Raw genomic sequence first — 24,955 nt, 5'->3', positions numbered from 1 at the left:
ATTATATAACTTTCCTAAGCTAAGAAGGTTAGCTAGACTTAAAAAGCTATACTTAATATTATTAATAGTTTAATTAACTATCTTAGTTAAGTTCTATAGATTAATAGTTTAGAAGTAGACTATACTAATACCTTTAAATTAAGTATACTCTTTATTAATACCCTTATATAGAAGTAAGTTAGCCTTAGCTTTATATATAATAAAGTAGCTATACTTATTAAAAATAAAGTTAGAATAGCTAAAGTTAAGGATAATATCTAAATAGAGAATCTTCTAGTTAATAATAGTAGTAAATACTATCTTATTAATAATATTATAAATAAATTACTTAGTAATATCTATTAGTTTTCTAATAGTAATACTAATTAATAAAGATTAACTAAGAATACTTAGCGAGGTATAGATATAAATAGACTTATTTTTAAATATATCTTACTTATATTTAGCGTTATAGATATACTTCTTAGCTTTTATTAAGATCACTTTATAGTTAGCTTAATTATTTAGGATAAGTTTAAGATAAATAGTTATATACTACTAAGTAGTATAAATATATCTATAGTAATTATATTTAGTACTAAACTTATTAGTTAATAATATAGTAGATACTTTCTTATTATTAATACTCTATTAGCTAATATTAATAGTTTTTTTAAAAATAGTAATATTAATTTTCTACTCTTTATTTTATATAAAAATAAATAAGGTTTAAATAATATTATTCTATATAGGTATTTTATTATTAGTAGTATAAAACTTATAAGTATCTAGAAATTTAATCTTAAAGTAGTTAAGAAGGATAATAAACTAATAGTAGTTAGAGTAAGTATTAATAAAGTTTATAATATATCCCTTAAAATATTAAATATATCTAAGTATATTATAGAGTATCTTATAATCCTCTATAATACCTTTATTAAACTTATTAATAAGTATACTAATAATATCTTTAGAGACTTTTAAGATATATTTCTTTAGAGCTTCTATTAATTAATATAAGTTACTATTATCTTTTTAGCTAATATTAAAAAGCTTATTAATAAAACTCTTAGCTACTATAATAAGAATATTATAAGTAATATCTTAATTAGCTATCTAAGCCTCCTTCTTATTATTTACCTTAAGCTTAGTAATATCCTCTATAATATACTTATTAACTTAGGTAGCTTAAAGTATAGCGTTAATAGAAACCTTCTAAGTTATTTAGTTAGACTTATTGTACAGCTTTAATATATTAATAGGGGTTATTCTCATAGTAATACTAGTTATAGTAATAGCTTACCTATAGCAATAAGATAAAAAAAGTAAGAGGTTATAATAAGTAGGATTAATATTATAATATATATATTAAGTAGGGATTAACTTATAAAGCAGTAAGCTTACTTATATACACTTAATATAAACTTAAGAAAAATCTATTATATTATATTAAGGCATATTAAGGGGCTAAAAAGTAAATAGATAAAATAGTTAGTAATAAAGTTAGCTAATCTGCATATAAAAAGAATAAGTAAATAATAGAGATAAATAAGGGGATTATTATAAACTTAAGGTAATTAAAATAACCTTAAAATTAACGTTTTTAGGGTTAATTTAATAAAGCTTAAGCTTATAACCTAAGAACGTAGTAATAACTATAATATATAATAGAGAGAACTAACTACTAGCGCTAGGGCGCTAGAGAGGGCTATATAGCAGCCTCTGGCACTCGCTGGCAGTCCACAGCAGTGGCAGCCGAGTGGCAGGGCCCGTCAACACCTGCGATGTTCAATCGTCAAAGAAGCTAGCTAATGCTTTAGGCTATGTAGCAAGACAAATAGGATATTGGTGTAGAGTTTAAGTAAATGCCGTCCTCGTTGCCTGTCTGGCATGGCAAGGCTTGTCAAACATATGTAATTCGGAGCTGGTTTCATCTTCCGCTGACTACCACGATTGAAAATGTCTTCCACCTTGGAGATCGCACTCGACAAACTCAGGAGAGCTGGACTAGGCGACGCTGTTTACACTCCCGACCAAGACGCCTACCAGACTCGGAATGCCTCATACTGGGCGCAGAGTGCCCAACTGAAGCCTTGGGCATTCGTCCAGCCGAGGAACGCCGAGGAGGTTTCCAAGACTGTCCAGGCTCTCGTCGCGACACCAGAGTGCAACTTTGCGGTGCGAAGCGGGGGCCATACAGTCTGGCCGGGTGCCAGTAATATCCAGGACGGCATAACTATCGACCTTGGTCTGATGGCAAAGACAACGTACAACCCCGAAACGGAACTTGCTTCACTGCTTCCTGGAGGAAGGTGGACGGATGTTTACCATGAGGTTGAGAAACGTAGGAACAAATGGAACTCCACTCAACTTGATCTTTGCTGACTAGAGTGAACACGCAGATGGGAGAATGGTTGCTGGTGGCCGCGAAAACGCGGTCGGCATTGGCGGTCTTACAACGGGGGGCGGCAAAACATTCTACACCTGTCGGGTCGGATTCGCATGTGGTGAGTGGCATGGACCCTGCCCGGAATCGGAATGAGTGTTGACCTGGGCCACAAGACCAGGTCGTCAACTACGAAGTCGTCCTTGCCGACGGTAGCATCGTGCAGGCGAATGATCAGGAGCACTCCGACCTCTTCAGAGTCCTCAAAGGCGGCGGCAACAACTTTGGGATCGTGACTCGCTTCGACATGGTGACGTTCCCCTCAAAGGATATATGGGACGTGGAGCTTGTACATGCCAAAGAGTCGGCCCCAGAAGTCGTTCACGCGCTGACCGACTTTGTTGGCAACCTCGAGGCTCACCCGGATGCTCATGTCCTGGCAATGTGGATGTACCTGCCAAAGGCCGATGACCACTTCATCGAGAACCTATTGATGAGCCTGGACGGCGAGCAGGAGGCCAAATCCTTGAGCAGGTTTCTGGCTATACCTGGGCAGGTCAAATCCAAGACGACCACGATTGCGACCAAGATGGATACATTCGCGTTGCCAAAAGCTAGACAGTAAGTTTGCCCTCATTCTCTCTGCAACGGTTGATTAAATTGGCACGTCAGGCATACTTGGTTCACCACAACCTTCAAGAACGACCCGCGAATAAGTCAAAAGGCGGCTGACGTCTTTGAGAGCCTCGTCAAGGTGATGAAGAGCAAAGTTCCAGACCACGACTTCGCTTTCCAGATGGTTCTGCAGCCGCTTCCCGTATCGTTCGGCAAACACTCAGCGGTTCGTGGGGGCAACATGTTCGGACTCGAGCACATCAAGGATGACTGCGTGCTGCTGGTATGGACCGTGGAAGTGGCGACGTCGGAACTGCGAACGACAGTCGCGTTCCCGGCCCTCAAGGGAGCCATTGACGAAATCGAGGCTTACGCCAAGTCAGTCAACGGCGACGTCAAGTTCCGCTACCTGAACTACTGCGACGCCTCGCAAGACCCGCTGGGCAGTTACGGCGAGGAGAACGTCCGCAAGATGCGCGAGGCTGCAGAAAAGTACGATCCAGCGGGGGTTTTCCAAAGAAGAGTGCCCGGTGGCTTCAAGATCTCAAAGGCGAACGTGGCATGAGGCCCAGATGATGGCTGCTGTAACTCTGAGACCTATCGTCGCGTCGATGCTGTCGGCCTGCATGCGATGAAGCATGTTTTTGCGTAACTGAGAACCACTCGTGCTCCGGTTGCTCCAGAATGGTCATTCGTATCTGCCTCTCAGGACGGGAAGTTGCATGCGATGCGTTGATGCGTGTCGACGCCCTGCCGTCAGAGCCTGCTGATGGTGTTGTGAGAGTGTGAGACAGAGACGCATGAGAGGACCGTGGTTGCCCCGCGTTGGCCCCGCATCGAGAGGTGCGAGACGGCCGGGGACCCCGGCCCTCTCGGGGTATCGTATGGCCGCTCCGCCCCCGTATATAGCCGGGCTGGCCTTGGCCAGCCTATCCCAATAGATCTTCCCCTTATGGGCGTTCCGTCACGCAGGTTATGAGCCCTTTTTCGACCCTTCTTTTGGTCGTTTGCGACGCTATCTATAATTGGCTATTGTAGCGCTGGCTGAGTGGATGGCTAGAAGAACAGTACCTCTGCCGACAGAAGCTACAAGCCTATCCTGAGATGGCTACTTGGACATTAAAGCTGCTACTATACAGCCCTTCTGGGCACGCCTCGCGGCGTGAGGCCATCTCTAGCCCTTGTGGGCCTCGCGCGCCCTCTTGCTAGCCCTCTCGCTGGCCTGCGCGCCCTCTTTTTATGCCCTCGCCGGCCTTATGGCTATAACTTGAGGGCCCTTACGCTGCGAGGCCCTTATGAAAATCCTTACTTACTGGCTCTCGCGCTGGCCCCTATATCTGCGGCCCTGCCGCTGGCCCTTATATGCCCTCTGCTTGCCGCCTTGACCCCTTAGCGTACCCGTACCTAGGTATGTGCCTAAATAACTGCTAGAGACTATAGGTAAGTCTATAAACTGCCTTAAAGTTGTGATTATAGAGGGGGATTACTGTGGGTAGACTGTAGTATGAAGCGTGAGGATTATGATGTATGTAAAAGGGGGCTAGAGTACTTAGATTAATAGGAATAAAGGGGGGTTTTTTGTGTATTTTTCCTGTTTACTTCACGCTGTGTGCTTTGTGTGCCCTCTCCTGGGGGGGCCTAGTGGGCACGCGGCTATGGGGGGGTGCGAGACGGCTGGGGACCCCGGCCCTCTCGGGGTATCGTATGGCCGCTCCGCCCCCGTATATAGCCGGGCTGGCCTTGGCCAGCCCATCCCAATAGATCTTCCCCTTATGGGCGTTCCGTCACGCAAGAGGGGATGCCGTAGTTAATCACGTGATTATGCATGGTACTTCGTTAATGGTCCAAGCAGTGTCCACGTCCAGCTGCATGCATGTCACCCTCCCGAGGCACATTTCAAGGCGGACTCCCGCTTCACATCTCCATGAGCACAAGCATCAGCAAACTCAAGTGATTTTGACCCAGGCTCATCGTAGCCTGCTGCGGATGCCTGGAACCTGCCTGGAGCCTGCCTCGAGAATGAGCTCATTGAGGCTGATATCTCCATCACTGCACTGCAGATGATGCCGCGATGTCCGAGACAAGACTCTTGCTGAGTGATCTCCGCCGGCCGACGCCTCGTTACCACCTCAAGCGGGTGAGATCTTGATGCTCGTCGTTGGGTCACACGATCCAGACGGGCGGAACCGAGCAATTACATTGGCCTTAATATGACACAGACACAACAATCAGCTTCACAGCAAGCCGTTGCAATTTGGCTGCAGCTAACCCTAGGTCTAGTGGTTTTCCTGAACCACAATGATGCTGGTGAGAGCAAGTCATACCATTCTATGCGGCTTATTGGCCGACGTCCTACTCCAACCAGCGAGAAACACCTAACCATGCAGCTGCCAGCCCAATGGGCAAAATGAGGCTTGCCAACATCTCCCTCCCCCTCTCTCTCTACATGATTAAATACCCCGCGTCAGGTCGTGATGTCAAGTGCAAGAGTCCGAGGTCTACCGCTCTTCTCTACCCAACCCTCCCTCCTCCGTCAAGCCCACCACCATGGCCGAGCTCAGCGGCGTGGCGCCCTCCCTCAATGTGCCGGGCATCGTGAACCTCGGGTTCCAGCTTGCCAACAAGCTGAACATATACGGCCTGGGGACCAAATCCCCAGACACAGACGTTCGATACCTTGTCGATGATATCTTCGGCACGGCCTCAACCCTCGCTCAGCTCTGGGAACATCTCAGCACTGACAAACAAGATACGTTTTCCGTCTACAAAGACGCCGGCCGCAGAGACGTTGAGGATCTCGCGGTCCGCTGCGGCAGGACTTATGTCACCATCATCCGCAGCGTCTACAGGGCCAGCTTGGCCGCCAAAGTCGTTGAGGACGTCAACTTTGAGACGATCCGCGTCGAGGACTTGAAGGCCGCCAGGCTCTGTGCCATCAACGCCAACATGAATTGGAACCTGGTCGAGGACGCTTTCGAGACTGCCGCGAAGCAGTTGCAGTGGCTCTTCGCAAGTCTTCTGCTGCACATGCAGGTCTTTGACGTTGCCCGTCTCCAAATCAAGTCAGTATTCCCTCTTAGCATCTTCAAATGATCATGCTAACGTAGACGCAGAGCTCCCAGAGCCCCAGGTAGCTTCGATGAGGAGCTCGCTTCAAGGGCATTGGCCAGCCGCCTGCTTCAGCAAAGGAACAAGAACGTCAAGACTCTCGTAGAGGACTACGAGAAGAAGGCGGACGAGCAGGCCAAGCGCGAAGCTCGAGCAGCCTACAAAGCTGCCAAGGCAGCCGAGGCTGCTGCAGAGGCTGAGGCCGCAAGCGTCTGCTCTGGTGATGACGTCGCATCGTGGAAGTCTGGAGAGACTGCCCAGGTCTCCAGGGCGCCTTCAATCTGCGGCGACAAGGACGACGGAGAGAAGAAGACCGCTCCTGTTGGGGAATCCTTTGCGCCTCCTCCCCCTCCCCCTCCCGCCTTCATTGAGCCTCCTCCACCTCCTCCAGTCATGGACTATCCACCACCGCCACCTCCCGAGCCCATCGACATCAAGCTTATGACGCCCAAGCGCCGCTTCCCAGCTAAGGTCTTCAACAGCATGGCCGAGTGGATGCGCGGCCTCTTTGGCCGCGGTCTCCCGCCCCTGGACCACTTGGAGCTGGAAGCAAGCATCATCCACGGTGGGTATCAGCTCCATAGCAAGAAGAAGCCTCCCATCCTGGCTTTCGAGCCGAAGACTTTGCTCCGCCAGCTCAAGCGCGTTCTCCGGAAGGTCGGAGATACTCCCGGAGACCAGCTGATCGGCCTTGATGCTCAGTTCCGTCTTGCTGTTCAAAACGCACCGCAGCGCGCGCAAAACAAGGACGGCCGCGTCAGGAACTTGATTGCTGTCGATACCCGCGGCATGCCCGAGTTCATTGTCGCTTACATGTCGATGGAGCCCGCTCTGGAGCCTATTCACTTGACTGACTCCATTGGCCGTACCATCGTCATGCCGTATGAGCAGTGCCGAACTCTGAAGGTAAACTCCACCACCCTTTCTTTGAAAGCAAGTATACTAATATCTCCAAGGGAGCCCGTAACATCATCCACAACCGCTTCCGCGACATCGGCAGAATGTGGCCGATGATCAGCCAGGGCGCCTTTGAGATCGTCAACGAAGATGACGTTGTCGTCACCCCGGCAGCCTGGGAGAACACCGTGAAGCCAGGCGCCGTCCTCTCGATGCGCCTCTCACCTTTCGCAGACAGTTCCGTCGGTCCGGACTGCAAGACCTGGGCAGAGCAGTATTTGGGTCCGCCTCCGCCTCCGCCAGGCATGTTTCCTCCGGGCTGCCGACCACCACCAGGCATGCGCCCGGGCTTCCACGGTGGCATGCCGCCGCCTGCGCCGCCAATGGGCAGGATGCCGCCGGGCTGGGCAAATGCTCCCAGAGTCATCAACGTCGGCCCCGCCCCCATCCGTCGGCGCCACGGCCCGCGTCCCCCATCTTCGTTGCTGAGCTGGATGGCCGGCTCCACGAACACTACAGACCGGGAGCTCGAGGAGTGGAAGCTCGGCTTCGAGCTGGACTTTGGCGGCCCGGAGCCGACAAGGGAGAAGGACATGGACGAGCAGACGTGGACCAACCTCGGCCGGCTCGTGGCGCAGTGGACTTATGCCACGGACACCGAGTTTAACACTGACTCGGGGACTATGCCGTGGTATGATGATGCTGCGACGACTCGGTCTTCTACTTCGGGTTCTTCTTCGTCTTCTTCGGATGAGATTGTGGATGACTGAGGGGGGAGGTTGAGATGAGGGGTCCCGAGGCTTTTGTACGAATCCGGTTCCTGTTTGCGTCTTGCTGCAGGCCATTCATTCTTTTGATCCTTCATTCCCATTACGCTTTGTCACGATATCGTTGGGGGGGGGTTGTAATCTCTATTCACGTCACCATATAATCTTATTCAATTGACACGCAAGATTTATTTGAGTAAGGTGCAAGTATCGCCTGACTCTGGTCTTTCATAGAATCATTGAGGCGTATTAGAAACGTGCTGCGGTAAGATTTCGCGCTTATGAAACTGGTTCTCATCGCTATCAGCCGGCGCATACTTCTCAACGTGAGCTCATGCTGGTCCGCTTGCTTATAGCTTGTCGTTTATTTATCCCGCTTTCAAGAACTTAAAGGCCCTGTATTTTCACTATCCATCGATCTGTTCATGACTGTCTAAAAGAAGGTCTGGGGCAGAGAGGCGACTGACAGCCGCCAGTGAGTGAAGGGTTGACATGTGCTTGTGAGGCAATTTCCTTGGAAAAGAGACGTGAATTGAGCTGTTGTCCTGCATGTGTCCCGCAAGGTACCTAAGGTAGGTTCGGTCACAGCACGATTTCCATCAGCTAGAGGGGGGTTTTAGCAGGGCGTGTTCATTCCCTACAAAATGCACATACTGCTTTGCTTCCATGGCCGGATTCCATCTGGAGTCCAAGGTAGGCGACGTCTCTATTGTGTGGCTGTACCTGGGACCAGATTCAACCTCGTCCCCTTAATGCTGAGGAGGTACATTTCAGCGTCGTGTTTGGCTACTTACCTAAGGTACCGTACTTGAGCAGGAAACACTGAACCAGGCCATAATTTCACGGTTGTCGATTGATCAGATTTCCTGTTTCTGAACAATTTCATTGTACGTGAAAAAAGTGCTAATTCAACTCCCCTCTGCATCGAAAGGACGGAATTCAAGGTTTGCTACTCCCGTACTGTCTGTGACTGTTGGGGTTCTTTTTTCGATCTAGAGCATTGGCTGCCTCTGAACGTCCCGCATCTAGTATGTCGCTAATTGGGCAGCCAGTCTGGGGAAGAACGAGGCAACGCTACTACCGGTACCTGACTGTGAGCATGTCACTGCCCGAGCCGTTAGGGACGTTCACCACTAGGTAAGAAGTTGTGATGATGTTCGCTTGCCCCACTCCACTACGGCCACTAGGTAAGGTAGGTAGAGCTCTCCCGGCAGACGGCGTGCGCAGTGGATCCTTCGGTACACTTTGCCCGCGCCGTTAGGGTGGATATCACCGCTACTTACCTAAGACATTTCCGCACGCTACCTAAGACATTTGCCGCTACCTAAGACATTGTGATGATGATGCCCCACTTTGGGGGAAAAAAGGTCGACAAGGAATGTGAAGGTGGCCGGCCGGCCATTGGCCACCACTGTCATCCAAATCGCAAACTTTTCATGTATTGGCTCAAATTGTCGGAACCTGGTCACCAACATCATGGAATGGTGCGGCGCCTTGTGACATCGGGACTCGAAGAGCCCCCATGTGCGCCTCCATTCTTTTCAGACAAAACAAACGCAATGTGAATCTACCATGGGATTATAAAGCTGTCATCTCCTCCTGCATGCAATTTCTTTCCGGTTTCCTCCTCCAAGCTTCTTTGTATCGACTTAGACTTGTGTTTCTGTTCAACTGAGATTTATCGCTGCCAGTCAGTCATTTTGCTACAGTGCAGCACAGCCGTCCGCGCCATCCCAACATTTTCCAATGCGACACCGCTTCAATGACCTGCTGTTCCACCTCCAGTCGAGCGATGCCCTCGCAGTTTTATTTCTTTCGACTCAAGAGAAGAGACATGGTTGGGTTTCGACGATTACAGTGAGGTAGGTTGTTCGTCTGAAACCTCTCTCGTCGAAACTCAAGCTGACAATACTGTCGAAGTGGGTTGATATTGTGGATATGTCTCTCGTTCATCTTAGTCCTACAATTCAGAGGGTACTTGGTAGAGTTCGTCACATCTTATCGCAAGTATCAGGAGTTTTCATAAAAGCTTACAAGATATAGACGGGCCCCATGGAGTGTCATCGCCATTGTTGGACCAGTTTCTATCTGGGCCGCGATAGTCAGCGCCAAAGGTATCGACTTCTACTATGCTGGTCTGTTCACCCCCCTCTGGATCACAGTTGGCCTGAACATCCTTGCGATCTATGATGGCAAGAACCGCATCACAGTCCGACAAGCTTGGAAGGACAAGATCGATCTCGAGAGCGGGTCCCATCATGTCACAGGCTCTGATAGTGCCTCATCAAGACGGGCTCCTCTGCGCGCAACTCAGAGCATCCCTTCGACGACTGTTCATCCCTGCTAAGCACAATTTCGAACAAGCCATGACACAACTTTGCTTTCAGCGAGCGCCATAACATTCTTCACCTCGGCTAAAACCTCACGTCCTTGATTCAGTGCACGGCCGAGGTAGTGTGCTGACAAGATATCCACCGGATACACTCATTTTGGATATCGATGCGGCTTTGTTTTCTGACATATTCCATTCATCTTCCCTTCATATCATTACCATTCTCATTCGTTCCAAAGACTATGTGGCTGCCGTTCAACGCGAAGCTTTCGGTGAAATGGGTACTCAACATGCCGGCGTATATGTCCGCAAAGGGGGCATCGCAGCATTTGATGCAGTGGCGGCTTTGCAATTTCAGGTGGCCTCATACGAACAACATTCGTCAAGAACAGGAATCTGTAAAATTGTACATTGCCGAGCATAAAAGTAATGATCCTTTAGATACTAGGTAGAGGTTACATAGATCCAAGACATGGTGGCTATGAGGACCGTGAGGTCTGAACCACAACACACTGCATTCCAGACTCTGACACGAACAGTGTATTGATTAAAGGTGACTCTTTTTCTCTAAAAGAAATATTAAGTATTCAGAAATAATAGAGTCTCGCAAATCGATTTCCAGCTCTTAAGAGGGACGAAGAACTGAAGGGCACAAGAGAGGTACACAGGACAATAATGATAAGAAGACCGATTACGAACGTACTCATGTGATCACGGTTAAGACTTAGCACACTTCGAGATATTTTTTAGCCTCCTCAGACGACGCTTGAAGTGTTCATTCAGCCTTGAGTTGTTAGGAATAGACTTTCGGCGTTGACCGATGCGGATATCAGGTCGGGCCCGGCGAAGTGGGGCCAATGAGCCGGCATCAGCGGGAGGGGTGGGGTAAGTCATCGGAACACTCGCCTCCTTGGGTTGCTGGTCAAAACACCGTGAATGATATTAAGATGACAGAGGAGCAGACTTTTACCTGTCATTGGTCTAGTTTACTTCGAGAGATTGGTCAGAGAGAGCCGAGGCTTGCAGGAAACAATGCGGGAGCCGTTAACGCCCGAAGACCACTACCTCGAGGTAAACATGGCCTCTGGCGGCAGGGACAAGGGTGTCTTGAGTGTTCTCTTCCTTGATTCCACCAGCGCCATTGCCCGTGGCATCCAACCAGATTCAAACGCCTTCGCAACGCGCATTAGTAGACGAAGCATCGATGAGTATCTCAAAGGCTACTGGCCCACGCAGTGAGGTGCCTGGCAGGGGTTTAACGCCTCGTGATTTACTAGCGTTGGCGAACCAGGCGAACCACTCAACAGACTGCCACTGAAGGCACTCTTCCAGAACACTTAAAGACAATTGGACCCAGTTCCGAGACAATCCACATGTTTTGGATCGTGGAGTGTGGAGGCTGGGTTTGGGGGGCCATGATCGTTGCGAAAAGCTTCAACATTTGGAAACGAAGCCAAGAATTTGAGCTCACTGGTCCTTTTTCATTGCTTTTACCGTCGCTCTTCTTAGAAGCGGATCTACTGTAGGGTTACCGACAGTCTCAGCAATCGTCACTGTATACTCTTCGAACGCATTCATCTCTTAGTCCTCACGGCACCAAAAAACCATTCGACTGATCACTACCACATTCATGGATTCAGCGATGCATGCTCAGCTGCGCGAGTTCTTATTCCACATTCAAACAAGCGACGCTTTCGCCATATTGTTCTTTGCGACGCAAGGAGACAAATATGATTGGATTTCAATAGTCACTCTGAGGTATACCACCACGCCAAGCCTGGCTTCTGTGTTAGCTTAACCGACACTTACTCGTTAAAGCGGCTTAATTGTATGGATTCTCACTTCCTTCTTTCTCATTCTAGAGTATAAAGAGTACCTGGTTGAGTAAGTGTACCGTCCCCGAACATGACAGTCTTCAAGATCCTGACCACTCATAGGAGAGCGCCCTGGACCATTATAGCAGTCCTAGGGCCAGTCTTCGTATGGTCCGCTATCGTCACTACCAAAGAAATCGACTTCTACTATGCAGGGCTTTTCACTCCAGCCTGGATCGGAGTTGGTCTCATCATTTTGGCCGTCTATGATAGGAGAAAGTGCCCCGGACACCTCGATGGAGCCGGGAAAGGTCAGGATGACGTTGAGAGAGGCATTCGCCGTCGGGATTCAAGTGCAAATGAGACTGGCGGTGCCCCGACAAACCTCAAACCTCAAGTTCCAAAGACAAATCCTCACTCATCGACAGAGTCGTCCCAAACTCATCTCATATCACAGCCCGTTGCCGGAATGGGTCGAACAACAACAAAGTAGTCCGCCAAAGCCGACCAAGCTGAAGTAGGCTTCGTCCCGGAGGTCAACGTTGCGACGATGAAATGGAAAGCGTGCCTTCAACTCGCCGAGTATCATCACCAAACTCTGGATTGCATCGGACTTTGTTACATGAGCATCACGACTTCTTTCTGGCATCTCAGCATTCCTTGCGGCATTCCTCCAGGGTAGCAACGTCACTGAATAGCACGAACTCGCCGGATACATAATATGCAAGCGATTTCAGTGGCATGGAAACCACCCCTTTCTGGAACTCTTCCGGCATCGCCTTCCGTCATTGCACGAGTATATGCTCACGTTCATATACCTGGCATATCCCATGATGGCCGGCCCTTTCACGTACCTTTCATCCTATGGGCCACTGAACAACCTTTTGCTACGGCGGTGCGGGAAGCCATTGAAAGATAACGCCAATCGGGAGACTTTCCAAGCTCGCTTCGAACCTTGGATGTATCCCGTTCTTCGGACGGACTAAGATCAACTTACCCCGTCGTTAGGAAGGTTCATGGCTATGTATGTCAGTTCACGCCAAATCCTACCTTCGACTCGACCACATCGAGCAATTCATATAGAGTCCAACAGACCTCTGGACTTGTATTTCTCATGCTCGTCGGCGTGCGCGTGGGTCATGACGCTGTCTGAACTTGACTTGAGTGGTCTGCGGATAGAATAGCGGTAGTCAGTGGCTCGGTATGGGGTTCGCACACCAGCATGCTCCAAGGTCGACAGCCACACTGGCCAGAGTACCAACAATAGAGCAGATGACATGACACAATACTGGAATTTAATCCTTTAGACCATATTATAGAGACTTTTTAGTACAATTGACTTGTTAAATCGCAAATACAAGATCTTTCTCCGTCAAAATACCATGCATTCGCCTCTCACCTTTTTACACATTCGTATCATGCACAGTTGCTTCAAGTCCGTCCATTGCCCTTTTCAAAACCGTTAGCCCCGAGTCTCCAAGCATTCTTCCAACAACTGGCTTTCCGTAGCGAAGCTCGGCGACGAAGGAAAGTGTTTCGAACTAGCTTCGATGACGGCAAAGAGGATAGACCGCCTTCATTGGCTGGCCTAACCAACACCCACTCATCAAGTACCTCACACTTCCAACAGATGTATTCGAGAGGATATATCTACGTGATATTCACCTGAATTGACGATGTCCTGATTATCTTTTGCCTCCAGACAGACGGAAAGGCAGTTGTCTAAACGCGTTGATGGTGTGCTTATTCAGGGGCTGCAGCGGCAGGACAGCCATCGAGCAGAGGCTAGTTGAAAACATAAACGCAAGCCAGCTCAAGTGAAGTATCAACCAAAATAGACTCGTCTATTCCTGGTCTGCGGGAAAATTTCATTTCCTTGGCCGGACCACGAGCCGATTCGAGCTCCCTGGTGCTTACATCGTGATCACTAACATTGGCGCCCTCTTCGAATACGGCATCGAAGACGACGTGGTCATGTTCTAACCACAGTCTAGCAACCATATCACATCAACAGTCTTCATAGACAAACGCTGTTCTTCTTCCACTAAGCCACCGGTCGAGAGATGGTAGCCTTAGGTCCACCTCACAACTGCCAAGATACTTTGCCTTTAGACAGCAACCCCGTTAGGAGGGATGTCGATTCCATCCGTACTGTAGCAACTGTTGAGTCGGACAGCTCTTTTATCAAGATAGAAAAACGCCAGACCCTTTGCCTGAAGATTGTGCTATGCGAGGTTTGCCTTGGGCTGAGGTGTACTTCCCACCCGACTGGTTTACAGCATGTGCAACTAACGAGAGATATCAACCTAAACGAACCTTTTTAACGTAAACTGGAGCTATTGGAATAAGCATATTTGATTTTTTGACCGTCTACACGTGAGAAGAGGCTCGATGGACAAACACCACGAACAGCCTGCCGAGCAAGTTGCAAACCTGCGATGAGAACTCGAGACGCTCAACTTTACGTCTAACATCAATATATTTCCATTAAACGGTAGATATTATCAAAGAAAGGAAGACCAGCAACCTAATACTGCAAAAACTCAGGTCTTGGTCGATCCGCGATCGCAACAACCCGACACCAGCCAACACCACACCTGAGCCACACTGCAAAACACAGCCGACCGCACCACTCCCTTCCATGCCCGAATCCAACATCCCGAAACGCATTTCAACACATATCTCGGCCGTAATGAACATTCGCAATATCAACCCATCCTCGTAGACAACGCCTGTGACCTCTCCCTCCGCCGGGCCACCTCAAAACACCACCGGACCTCCGTCCCGATCCCCGCTCCGGGGCCCCATCCGCCCCACATATTTCCCCGCCAAGCCGTGCCCCCTCCGATCCCTTCCCGATCATTCATTCCCCCCGATGCAATACAACCGCACAATCACATCCCCCAACCCAAGTCCCCGGATCCCGCATGTCCAAGACCGTCCCAAGAAATTTAAACCGCCGAAATCAACGTCAATCGAAGAATTTGACAGACAGACAACATTTCCAAGCCGCCGAGCCAAGATAAGTCATCCACAGCCCCTAAATCCCAGGCCCCGAAAAAAAGGTCCCATGCTGACATCCCACTTCAACCTTTTGGCCTATCCACGGGATGTGGGCGCTGGCTCGTCCAAAAGGGCGTGAGATGCAAGATGCATGCTGAGGTCATACCCAATCTGCTCGACCTCCCCCTCCCCTCCCATCTCCCACCGGCAGGCCTTCACCCTGAATGGTGCGCCACGCCCTTGGCCTAACGGCCCTCCCACTCTTTCCTGTAAGGCTCGAACAAAGAAAACAATGACCCTCACCAAAAGTCCAGAATCCCCGCCGCCGCCGGCCCAAAATACAAATTCCCGAAGTCCCCGGTCTTACTCAGACCGCAGACCCAGTACCATGTCTCTCCCCAGCCAACCAACAAACAAGTACCATGTCAAATCTCACTGCATGCATCACGCTCTCGCACAACGAATTGTACTCCAAGGAATTTTGACAAATTCTACCCAATACTAAGTCCCAAAAATATTGTTCGCCGTCCAGATCTAGATGCCATGCCACCCAAGTAGATACCAACAAATCCCATCTTCATGAGAGGTATCTAAAAGAAAAACTCCAGCTCATGCATGCATAACAGACTATTACTTTGTGGCTTGCTCAAAACCCCAAAATGGCGAACGCGACATCCCAAACGCCCAAATAACCCAATCATATATGCTCTGCTTTATGTGCCCCAAATCATGTTCGCTTTCGTGGTCAACCATTAGTAAATGAGTGCTGATGAGTGGATAAAAAAAAAGCCTCCGCGGTGGTGTGAGTGAGGAGAGAGCGTGTGTGGTGCGGGAAGGGTGGGCCAAGGCTCAGGGCAAAAATAAGCCATAAGCGCCCAAAGTGCCCCGGCCGGCACCGCGGTAGTGCGCGAATGGCTGTGCGACGCAACCGGTGGGAGAGGAAAGAGCCCCAGTTTGCAAAACGCCGAAGTGGGTGTGCTGCCAGCCCTGCTGAAATGACGTTTGGGCTTGTGCCGGCCGGGCGTGGTGTGCTCGTGTTCCCGCTGCCGGTGTTTGTGGACGGAGCTAAGTGGACGCCACTGCAGCTGTCACTGCTGCCTATGTGTGCCATCTTCAGCCTCGGGCTTCCTGAGAGAAAAGGCCATTTACAAGCCCGAGTCGTGCTTTGGGTAGAAGCTTGTTGGGTAGTAGTCCTTCCAGCCCTTGCAGGTGGGCTGGAGCTCCTCGAGCTGCATCGTGTGGGCGATTTCGTCCTTGCGCTCGAGGAACTGCACGCTGAGACCCATGCTGACATGCCAGGCGATGTGGCAATGCATGAGCCACGCGCCTGGGTTGTCGGTCTTGAAGGCGATCACCATCCAGCCGCTGGCAGGAAGCACCGCGACATCTCTGCGGATGGGGTTGTGGAAGTTGAGGTTGGGGTGAGTAGTGGTTGCGTACGGTCCGGTGCCGTTGGTAACTGGCGGGTTGCTGTCGAGGAAGGAGCCGTCACCAATGCCGAGGAGGAGGAAGTCGTGACCGTGAAGGTGGATAGGATGGGGGAGGAGGTGGTCGTTCTGAATGACCCACCAGGTCCATTTGTCCTTGGAGTCGAGCTCCACAACGTTGGCTCTCTCCATGAAAGTGTAATTCTTCTCGGCGACGTAGGTGAGGGTGGGCTTGTCCCACTCGATATCCATAGAGTGACCATTGACAGTCCAGCGGAAGACCGGCTGACCGTAGACTTCGGGCGTGGTGAGGTTCACGTCGAGAATGTTCTTGTGGGGAGTGAACTCGGAGGACGGCGGAAGTCTAGTGACGATCGGCTCAAAACCCACAGTATCGGCGCAGCCGGCCTCAATGGGGTATCCTGGTTGGGTAGGGAGTCCATCGGCGGCGCCCTCATAAGTGAAGATGGAGGCAGGAAGAGCAACTTCGGACGTTCCGCAGAGCCCCGTGGCGCTGAGAGTCGCGTTGAACCAGTAGTTCTCAACCTCTTGGTTGGCCTCGATGATCACATCGTAGCGCTGACCGACGGACAAGAAGAGGCTGTCCTTGACGACGGGCTTGACGGGCACGAGATCGGTAGCGATGACAGTAAAGCTATGTCCAGCCAGAGAGACGGTGAAAGTGTTATCAACAGAGGTGTTGATCAGTCTGAGGCGATGCTTCTTGCCAGGCGTAAGCTTCGTCTTTTGGTACTCGCCGCCGCCCATAGCATTGACGCCCTTTCCGTTGAAAAGAACGTTTTGACTGTCTGGAGGAGGGCCAGCCAGGAGACCAGCGAGTTCAGCGCGTCGCTCGAGGTTATCAGCAGTGTCGTGGTACCAGTCGCTGATGGCATAAGGACCGAGGTCAATGTCGTAGTCAGCAGACGCCGGGCCGTTGATCTGAATCGTGCCGACGACGCCGTTGCCGTACTGGGATGAAAAGTGGCTGTGGTACCTGTGTAGAGCTTGTTAGTCCATGGGCCCACAATCTTCAACAAAGGAACAGAAACATACCAAGAAGTGCCGTACTGAATCATCTGGTAAGAGTACGTCTTCTTTTGTCCAGGTGCGATGGGGCACTCCGTGACACCGTTGGCGCCGTCCTGGTCATTGGTGTTGCGCTGGTGCATGCCGTGCCAATGGATGGAGGTACTGATAAGTGTGTTAGCTGGGATCTGCAATGCATGCGCCGGCGCACTAACCCGTTATGTTCCAGTTGGTTGTGGACGGTAATTTTGACAAAGTCACCCCAATCAGCCTCGATAGTCGGCCCCGGGAACTGGCCGTTGACGAGCATGGTCGTCTTGAACACGCCATCTGGTGAAAAGTCTGTGTGGTTGGTGATGTAAAGATCGAACTGCCTCATGTTAGCCTTGCTCTAAGGCCACAAATGTGAGGACATACTTCTCTCGTCTTTCCGGTGTTTGGGACATTGGTCTCATAGTCGGTATCAATGGTGTACTTTCCGTTCCAGCAAGCACGGTTCGTAGGGCCATGAGTACCGCAATCCGTGCGTGTATCCAACGAGCGAATGGGGTTGGCGCTGGCGAGAGAAGCAAGGAAAAGTCCAGCCTCGAAGGCGGACCGAATTAGGCTGTAACGCATGGTGAATATGCTAACAAGTAGGAGAAGACTGTACTAGACGATAGGAGATGAGCGACTGACTTGGTGTTCCAACATCTCGAGATCCGTGAGGGACAGAGGAGATTATATACACTTGTGTATCATCAAGATGCCTCACCTGCGCCTTAACCTTTCTGGGAGAGCGACATCAATAGTCTCGGTGCACTTGCAGGCTCGAGAGCTCAGAGTGGCGTCCGCAGAATGTACAGTCCTTCAGAAGGGCCATGATGCGAGTGTGAGTGAGAGCTAGAGGTGTGCGTAGAGGTGAGGTGCATCACACCCCTGCCTCTCGGGCAGTGAGAATGCCATGCCTCATTCTGACATGGAGGGAACAACAAAGCCAGGTCCCGTTCGATGTGGATACGGAAAGACGGCATGGAACGATGGAGATGGTATGCTCGCGTGTGGAGGTGGTAGAACATGGTTCTCTGTAAAGTCGAGTCTTGGCTTGACCGGCGCTATGGAACGGTGGAGGATGGAGAAGCCAAATGTGGACACATCCGGGAAGAGGCTGAGCTACTTCTTGCCGTGGGTGGCAGTAGCCAGGCAGACGGAAGACGACATTGCTGGTTGGGAGAGCGGATCATGTCAGATCCCCAAATTCAACCCTCGATCCGCCCTTGTCGTGTCCAATATTTGCCCTATGCATATGAGGTGCCCCGAATTCAGACGACTGTGACTGGCCCGTGTAACGGAGGCTGAGAATAGGTGAAGGATGAGGCTGACGGGCCACTAGCAGGAAAACCTGTATGTCATATCTCGGTGCCAGACACGTGCTGTCATAGGTCTGCGTTCCATCGATGGACGCCTAATTCGGCACTTGGTATGCATAGAGTCAGCACATCCAATATGGAAGTCAGGTTGCAATGGTACATTCAGAGTTCTGATGTAAGATGGAGGGTGTCTTGATGTGTTATTAGGGGCGTACTCGCGCCGGCCGGGAAAGGTCTGACCACATCCGGGGAACGACGTGACTGGCAGACAGCCGGCAATAATTTCGAATGAGATCAGCACGATATGCACCATCGCGGGCTTGGTAACGAAGCGGTTTAGGCCTTGTGAGCTTCGCTGGAAGCCTCGTATGTTGCGGAGAGTCGAGTACTTGGCAGGAGCTCAGCTTGCGGAGGAGCCAAACTGCTGGAAGCTCTGAGCTGGCCGACAGGATCTGAGTACCCGCTTCCACCGCCAGTAACCCCCCGCAAAAACACTGATCGGCTTGCAGGATGCAAGACTTGGCGAACTGGGTTGCTGCTCTTGTTGAGAAGCAGTGAAGTCGGCGGTGAAGTCGACTCACCGGACATTTCGTGCGAGAGACCGGAGGAGAAGGTGAGCAAATACGAGTGGCAGGCAACGAAAAAGCAAAAACACCGTTTCTAAGGTGGTAGCGGCCATGGAGAAGGACGATATCGAGGGCAGATCGACCCGGGGAAGCACGGAGATGGAGAGGTGTGATTCGTCACGAGGTGGCAGATATTCGCCGGCCTGTCTAGGTGCAGCCAGCGCGGCACCGTCCAGTGACTAAGCTTCGCGGTTCCTGGGCGAATCATTGAGTTTGGAGTCGGTCCTTTCATGGTCCTGGGCTCGCCCGGCACCGTCGGTGCTCGTATCGATGATTGTCTCTGAGTCTGTCCATGTCGATGCCTCAGGGCAGAGGCGGGAGAGTCATCGGCCGACGCAGGCAGGGTTCAGAGAAGCCGTCTCTGCGGCCACTACTGCTGCTGTGTCGTTGGTGCACGGCATCTTGGGGGCTATTTTTAGGCGGGCAAGGCGATGAGAGGGATGAGGGGAAGAGGGCAAGGACCCAGGCCCTGAGGCCGTTGAGAAAGGTCTGCAGCGAAGATTAGCAGTAGCAGCCGCAATAGCCATTTGAGACGAACGCGATGGTCTGATGTGGTGGAAGTCAGCGGGATCTCGACCGGGATGGCCTGGGAGTCATTTCCAAGGACATGGGAGATGGATGATGGCTTGCAGGTCGAGATACCGTGACTGGACCAATAGCAGCAGACGCATGTTCTGGAGGAAGGACGCTATGCCGCAGACAAAGGTGTCTCTGCCCTGTAGCCTAACGTATGCCGCGTGGTGAGGTAAGGGTCGAGTCTTAGACGTGGAGGTGGGAGATGACTGCGAGGTCGGGATTGGGTTGTTGGGGAGAAGAGGATGAGAGGGCTGTGGCCGGGGGAAATCTGACAGGATCCCGCATGCATCGCAGATGTTGCTCTACAGTGCTGGAGGAGGCATCTACTGTGTGTGGCAGAGGCAAAAGGTATGGAGAGGAGTGCGCAGGAATGCTAGTGACACGGTATTTCCACATAAGGTGTGGCTTCCTCTGCCGCAGCTCACAAATAGCTTAGCGCCTGCAATCAGCCACAGTGCCGTCCATCAGTGCGTATGTAACTGCGTACCTTATCGAACAGCGAAAGCACAGCACCTGGGCCGCTGCTCACAACAAAATCTCACTGGCCACACAGCTGTGGGAGGACGTTGTCTTCCCTCACCGCTAGGTGGGCGCTCGCTGCAAACAAGGTCAGGGGCAGTTGCTTCACCCAGAGCATCGCCCGTTTGCTTTTATAAATTCCTCCCGCTTTTAGCAACACCTGCCACTCACCTGCCAAACCTCCAGCAGGATGAGAAAGCAAGCAGACGATGGAAGGAACATCGCGCCGCCCTGCCTAGTGGGCAAAATTCTCCTGTTCCTCCTCTCTTACCAACACACCTTAACTCTATCTCACAGGGCAGCAGCTGCTTGTCTCAACGCCACTGCCACGGGTGCGTGATGACGGCGGACGCGGCTCTCTCATCATGCCATCTTATGCCATCTTCTCCAGACTTTTCCCACCGACACCCAATACCGACTGCATCCGCCGTCTCTCTGCCTTCAGCTATCAGAACTATTGATTCCATGCCTTCGCTTCTGCTGCCTCTGCTTCCCCGCCGCGAGTCTTCTTCCACTTCTTACTCTCTCCCACTTCCCGCTCATTCGCGCACCTACACTGCGCATATGCATGTCTCACAGGATCGTCCACCTAAACACGAGAGATGCCCGGCTTCCAGCTGACAGCGCATAACCCTTAGACCGAGGACCACCTCCTACCCCGGTCTGTCTTCCGCCGTCTTCCGCTGCGAACATCGGTCTGCCTCTACGGCACTGCAGAGATATGGCCGTCCTCAGAGGAGCCACACATGACTCCATGACGACCAAAACGCCTGATGGTTTGCTCTGCTGACAGCCACACTTCCGCTCCCCTCCCGCCTGTCTACCAAGATCTGTCCCGGCAGCGCCGATCCCAGAGCTCACCTGCTCACCCAGCAAGGCTGCCAGGGCACATCTAACATGCCATCTTTCGACCCAATCGCTCTGCTTTTCTTACCTCACCTAAGCCAACATGCCCGACTTACCCGGGCGTGCTCTTCTGCCCTGATCCGGTCCTTGGAACTCCGAGGCGAAGTCCGGGCGTCGGCTCAAATCATTGCCCCTTTGGGACCACACTCGACATGCAGGCGATGCTTGGAGTTGAATACCAGAAGAGCACCTGACCAGTTGCCTGGGTTGCCATCGTCGCGAATCGTGAAGCCACACTTTGTTTTGCCCGGCATGACGGCGATGTGGCGGTTCGTCTGGTCTCACACATGCGCTGCGAGATCCAGCTCTGTCTGCCTACCTAAATACCACAGGTACCGTCGAGCATTTCCCCTTCTGGCATGATGGCTCTTCTCGTGTACTCGCTATTTCGACCTCAATACGAGACATAGGACACATGGTATGTGGAGTGACCGGCGAGAATTCCGACCCGGCCAGTGACATGGCTTTACCCATTCCGTCATCCATCCCACATCGGGCCGTTGGTAGCTCTCATCGTTCTGGACCTGGGACTCATCTAACGGCTGCTATTTTGGTTCAACAGGTCAAGACAAGGCACCCACCGAAGTTCGATCTCTCAAGATCCAGCTCGCCGGGAATCCAATTTTCAGCCTGTTACACGGTCGTCAAGCTTAGCACGTTGAGAAAGAGTGTGCCCTCCAGTCAACGCCCGGATCAAACGTCAGGGACAGCCACAAGCGTGGAAGCTCATTCCAAATACGAGAACAACGTTGACTCATTGGGAAAGAAAACTTCCATTTTCCTCTCGCGGGATATGTCCCACGTTGGACATGTAATTCGCCTTTGTTACAGCGCATTGGTGCCTGTCGGCTTGTTCCCAGCCCTGGCGAGGATCTCGTCGGGATGCTACAGGTGATCATCATCCCGGCTCTTATTGGGCCTGCTATTTCCACATTGTCTAAGCCTTCATATTGGAGGTAATTAAGCATCAAACATCTGGATGTCCCTCAGCCAATGCGGCGACAGGGCAAGGTTCTCAGCCCAGGTTAGGCGTCAGCAGCGATTACTCACCATTCCTCCGCCATCAGACGTTTGATTAGAAGGTTCTCCCTTGTTAGTAACCAGGTTGCAGTTGTTCGCCCACGACGTCAGTCTTAATATGGCCTCTATAATAGCCGTCATCTCACTCTGCAGCGTCTTACAATGCCGAAGACTTTTGGGACGAACGTTTCCCCCTTAGGGCCAATATTCCCAAAGTCAAATCAAACTTTACCGTTGCGGTAACACCCACCACCACTAGGAGAAACGCAGCCAGAACAAAAAGGAAAACTGAGGTTCCCGACCGTCCGGTAGGGCGGTTAGCGTCGAAATCTGAGTCGCTTTAAAATTAGGCTCGCCGCATGCCGTCCAATTCTTCCTCGTATGCAAGGTCCCGAGCGCAGCGCAGCGGCGCGCTGCGTTGTGGTACCACGTCAACGTCGCAAGGCTAGGCCTAGTTGTACTTTTAAATTCCGCCTTGCCCGCGAGAGCCGCAGCCTGTTGTGTGCGGTTGCCGAGGCCGCCGGAGGTTGAGCTTCAGCTAAAGTTCGCCGACGCCGTAGGCTGAAGTTTGACCGCCGGCGAAGTTTGAAGTGCCTCGGGTGTGTTGGGTATGGTAGGCGGAAAACCGATACCGAGTGAGTATGATAAACCGAGAGTCGGCAGAGGCGTCGCCGACTATCGAACTTTCCGGAGAAGGCTACGTCGGTGAGGATATTTGGGGAGCCTAGACTGGGACTCAGCAGCTCTGGTTTTGATGTCCAAGGTGAACATCAGCACGAGGTAAATGTCTATATGCCTTACCTGCCGAACAGACTTTATTCTCTTTCCACTGTCAGAGAGTTCTGCTGGGTGCCATTGCAGTCATAAGGGGCTCTTCACAGGGCTGCACAGCTACTCCGGACACGGATCCGGATGTCCGGCGCAGTGTCTCCACTTTCGGTCCCGGAAATTCGGACTTAATCGGCCGGCTTCGTTTTCAGCCTCGGGCGCGTTGCTGATGCCAACAGAACTGCACAAAGGCAGTCTCTCGCGGCTCTCCACATATTTCCCGCGTCGTATAGCTGCCAGCTTCTTCACGCGGTGATGTCTTCTCAATGAAAACCGCTTTCGTCTCGCAATAAGTCATCCAGCAACGACCGACCTATAAAAAGGATGGGCAGCCAGATGTTCAGCGGCCACAACACACAATGGGTACGCCCGATGAGTGGTGTGACTTGCTGGGCCATCTTCCTTTCTCAGCCACGGATATTGAACTATGGCAATTGTCAGGCTGCAGGCGATAACCTCGGAAACACGACTTCGTGGATGCTACTTCGTCTGTTATATTTCATCACTACTCTGATCTTATCCGTCTCGCATAACCAATCAGCGACTCTATTTCTTTGACCACGCTCAAATCTGTCACGTCGCGCAGTCTTTTGCGTTATTTTCGGTGTCCTGACTACGAATGGGACAGGTGCAGACGACCTTTATCTCAACCCAGACCCAGGGATACCATGGCCTGAACCACCCAAAGCTAACAGAGCCCTGGATGGCATTATATATATCAGTACAGACAACCTATCCGTGTCTTTCCTGATTCATGGGAGCGCTCGATAAGAGGCTTCGGCATGCATAAAAAGCGGTATTTGTTGTGGCCTGGATTCATGCCAAGAGACAGCACCCAATGGCGTATGGTTCCGTTCCCACTCACTGCTCTCGTATGCCCTTTGTCATGCAAACTCCATATACACGAGGTCAAGACCACAGTTGAGGTTTTCCTTGTAGTATCAAACACAGTTTCCCCCATCGTCTTCTTCTAAGTATTCACCCCTAAGAAAGTCCAGACACTCGAGCGGCACCGTGCTTAAATGAAGCTTGTCGACTGTCTCACAATGCCGTGCTTCATTATGATTTGCTCAGGCGCCTTTATTATGACAGTACATTCTGTGTCGTCCCTCACATTTGGCTGTGCGGTTTCACTTCAACAGACGTTTTCCGCCAGTTTTTATATATGGTCACCGCCACCACGGCTTAGAGGACCGTGAGATGCCTGAGCTTCACTGCATTTCAAAGGACTGTTTCGGGAAGTTTATGGGTGTGTGAAGAGGGATATATAACAGTTGAGGTGAGCTATCATCTCGTAGAAACCAAATGGAAGACAACTTCCTCTCATGTGGAAGACTAGTATGGCAGAGGTAGGAATCAGGAGACAGGCAGTTCTGGTGACGACATGCGTCATGCGAAAGAATTGATCTAGATTCTATCGGCAATTATTCGGGATGTAATCATTCGATACCAGAAGAGACGAGAACCTAGAAAATCTCACGCTGAGATCAGGGCTCTCTACAGTGAGGGAATACCTCAACAAGTGAAATCCACGTATACCTAGTAATTTCTGGGGGAAATCTAGAAGACTCTGGGGCTCGACGACCAATTTGTTGAGGCCGGGACAGTTCTCAATGTCAATGATCATTATATATATCTTTTGAAAGATCCATCAGCCAGGTCGTCATGCGTCGTAAGCAACTCGCCAGATGATTTTGTTATGTTTAGACGGCACAGAAGCAGAAGACAAATAACGGCAACACATGTCCTCCATGTCAACAGGGCTTATTAGATC

General features: G+C 50.9%; 5 protein-coding genes across 5 annotated transcripts; 4 read left to right on the top strand and 1 right to left on the bottom strand.

Annotated features, from left to right (window-relative positions):
* Positions 1-1,938: 1,938 nt before the first annotated feature.
* sol5-4 (Bifunctional solanapyrone synthase) lies at positions 1,939-3,545 on the top strand (the record flags this gene model as incomplete). The annotated part of the gene is made up of 4 exons (XM_036644893.1): positions 1,939-2,323; positions 2,382-2,486; positions 2,542-2,986; positions 3,038-3,545. The coding sequence occupies 4 exons, from the start codon at positions 1,939-1,941 to the stop codon at positions 3,543-3,545; spliced, it is 1,443 nt and encodes a 480-aa protein (XP_036489054.1).
* Positions 3,546-5,527: 1,982 nt separating this feature from the next.
* CGCS363_v013043 (uncharacterized protein) lies at positions 5,528-7,755 on the top strand (the record flags this gene model as incomplete). Its single annotated transcript, XM_036644892.1, has 3 exons — positions 5,528-6,042; positions 6,094-6,994; positions 7,045-7,755. 3 exons carry the CDS (start codon positions 5,528-5,530, stop codon positions 7,753-7,755), a joined length of 2,127 nt encoding a protein of 708 aa, XP_036489050.1.
* A 1,743-nt stretch (positions 7,756-9,498) lies between these two features.
* Positions 9,499-10,099, top strand: CGCS363_v013042 (uncharacterized protein; the record flags this gene model as incomplete). Its single annotated transcript, XM_036644891.1, has 3 exons — positions 9,499-9,614; positions 9,673-9,738; positions 9,796-10,099. The coding sequence occupies 3 exons, from the start codon at positions 9,499-9,501 to the stop codon at positions 10,097-10,099; spliced, it is 486 nt and encodes a 161-aa protein (XP_036489049.1).
* A 1,627-nt stretch (positions 10,100-11,726) lies between these two features.
* On the top strand, positions 11,727-12,391 carry CGCS363_v013041 (uncharacterized protein; the record flags this gene model as incomplete). The annotated part of the gene is made up of 3 exons (XM_036644890.1): positions 11,727-11,842; positions 11,903-11,968; positions 12,022-12,391. 3 exons carry the CDS (start codon positions 11,727-11,729, stop codon positions 12,389-12,391), a joined length of 552 nt encoding a protein of 183 aa, XP_036489189.1.
* Positions 12,392-16,046: 3,655 nt separating this feature from the next.
* Laccase-6 (Laccase) lies at positions 16,047-17,975 on the bottom strand (the record flags this gene model as incomplete). The annotated part of the gene is made up of 4 exons (XM_036644889.1): positions 16,047-17,325; positions 17,385-17,522; positions 17,573-17,727; positions 17,775-17,975. 4 exons carry the CDS (start codon positions 17,973-17,975, stop codon positions 16,047-16,049), a joined length of 1,773 nt encoding a protein of 590 aa, XP_036489051.1.
* Between the last annotated feature and the right edge of the window lie 6,980 nt (positions 17,976-24,955).

This window comes from Colletotrichum siamense (assembly GCF_013390195.1).
Source record: "Colletotrichum siamense strain Cg363 chromosome Unknown KSG_Cg363_contig09, whole genome shotgun sequence".
In the NCBI taxonomy this organism is placed as follows: domain Eukaryota; kingdom Fungi; phylum Ascomycota; class Sordariomycetes; order Glomerellales; family Glomerellaceae; genus Colletotrichum; species Colletotrichum siamense.
This window is presented reverse-complemented; position numbering and strand designations above follow the sequence as displayed.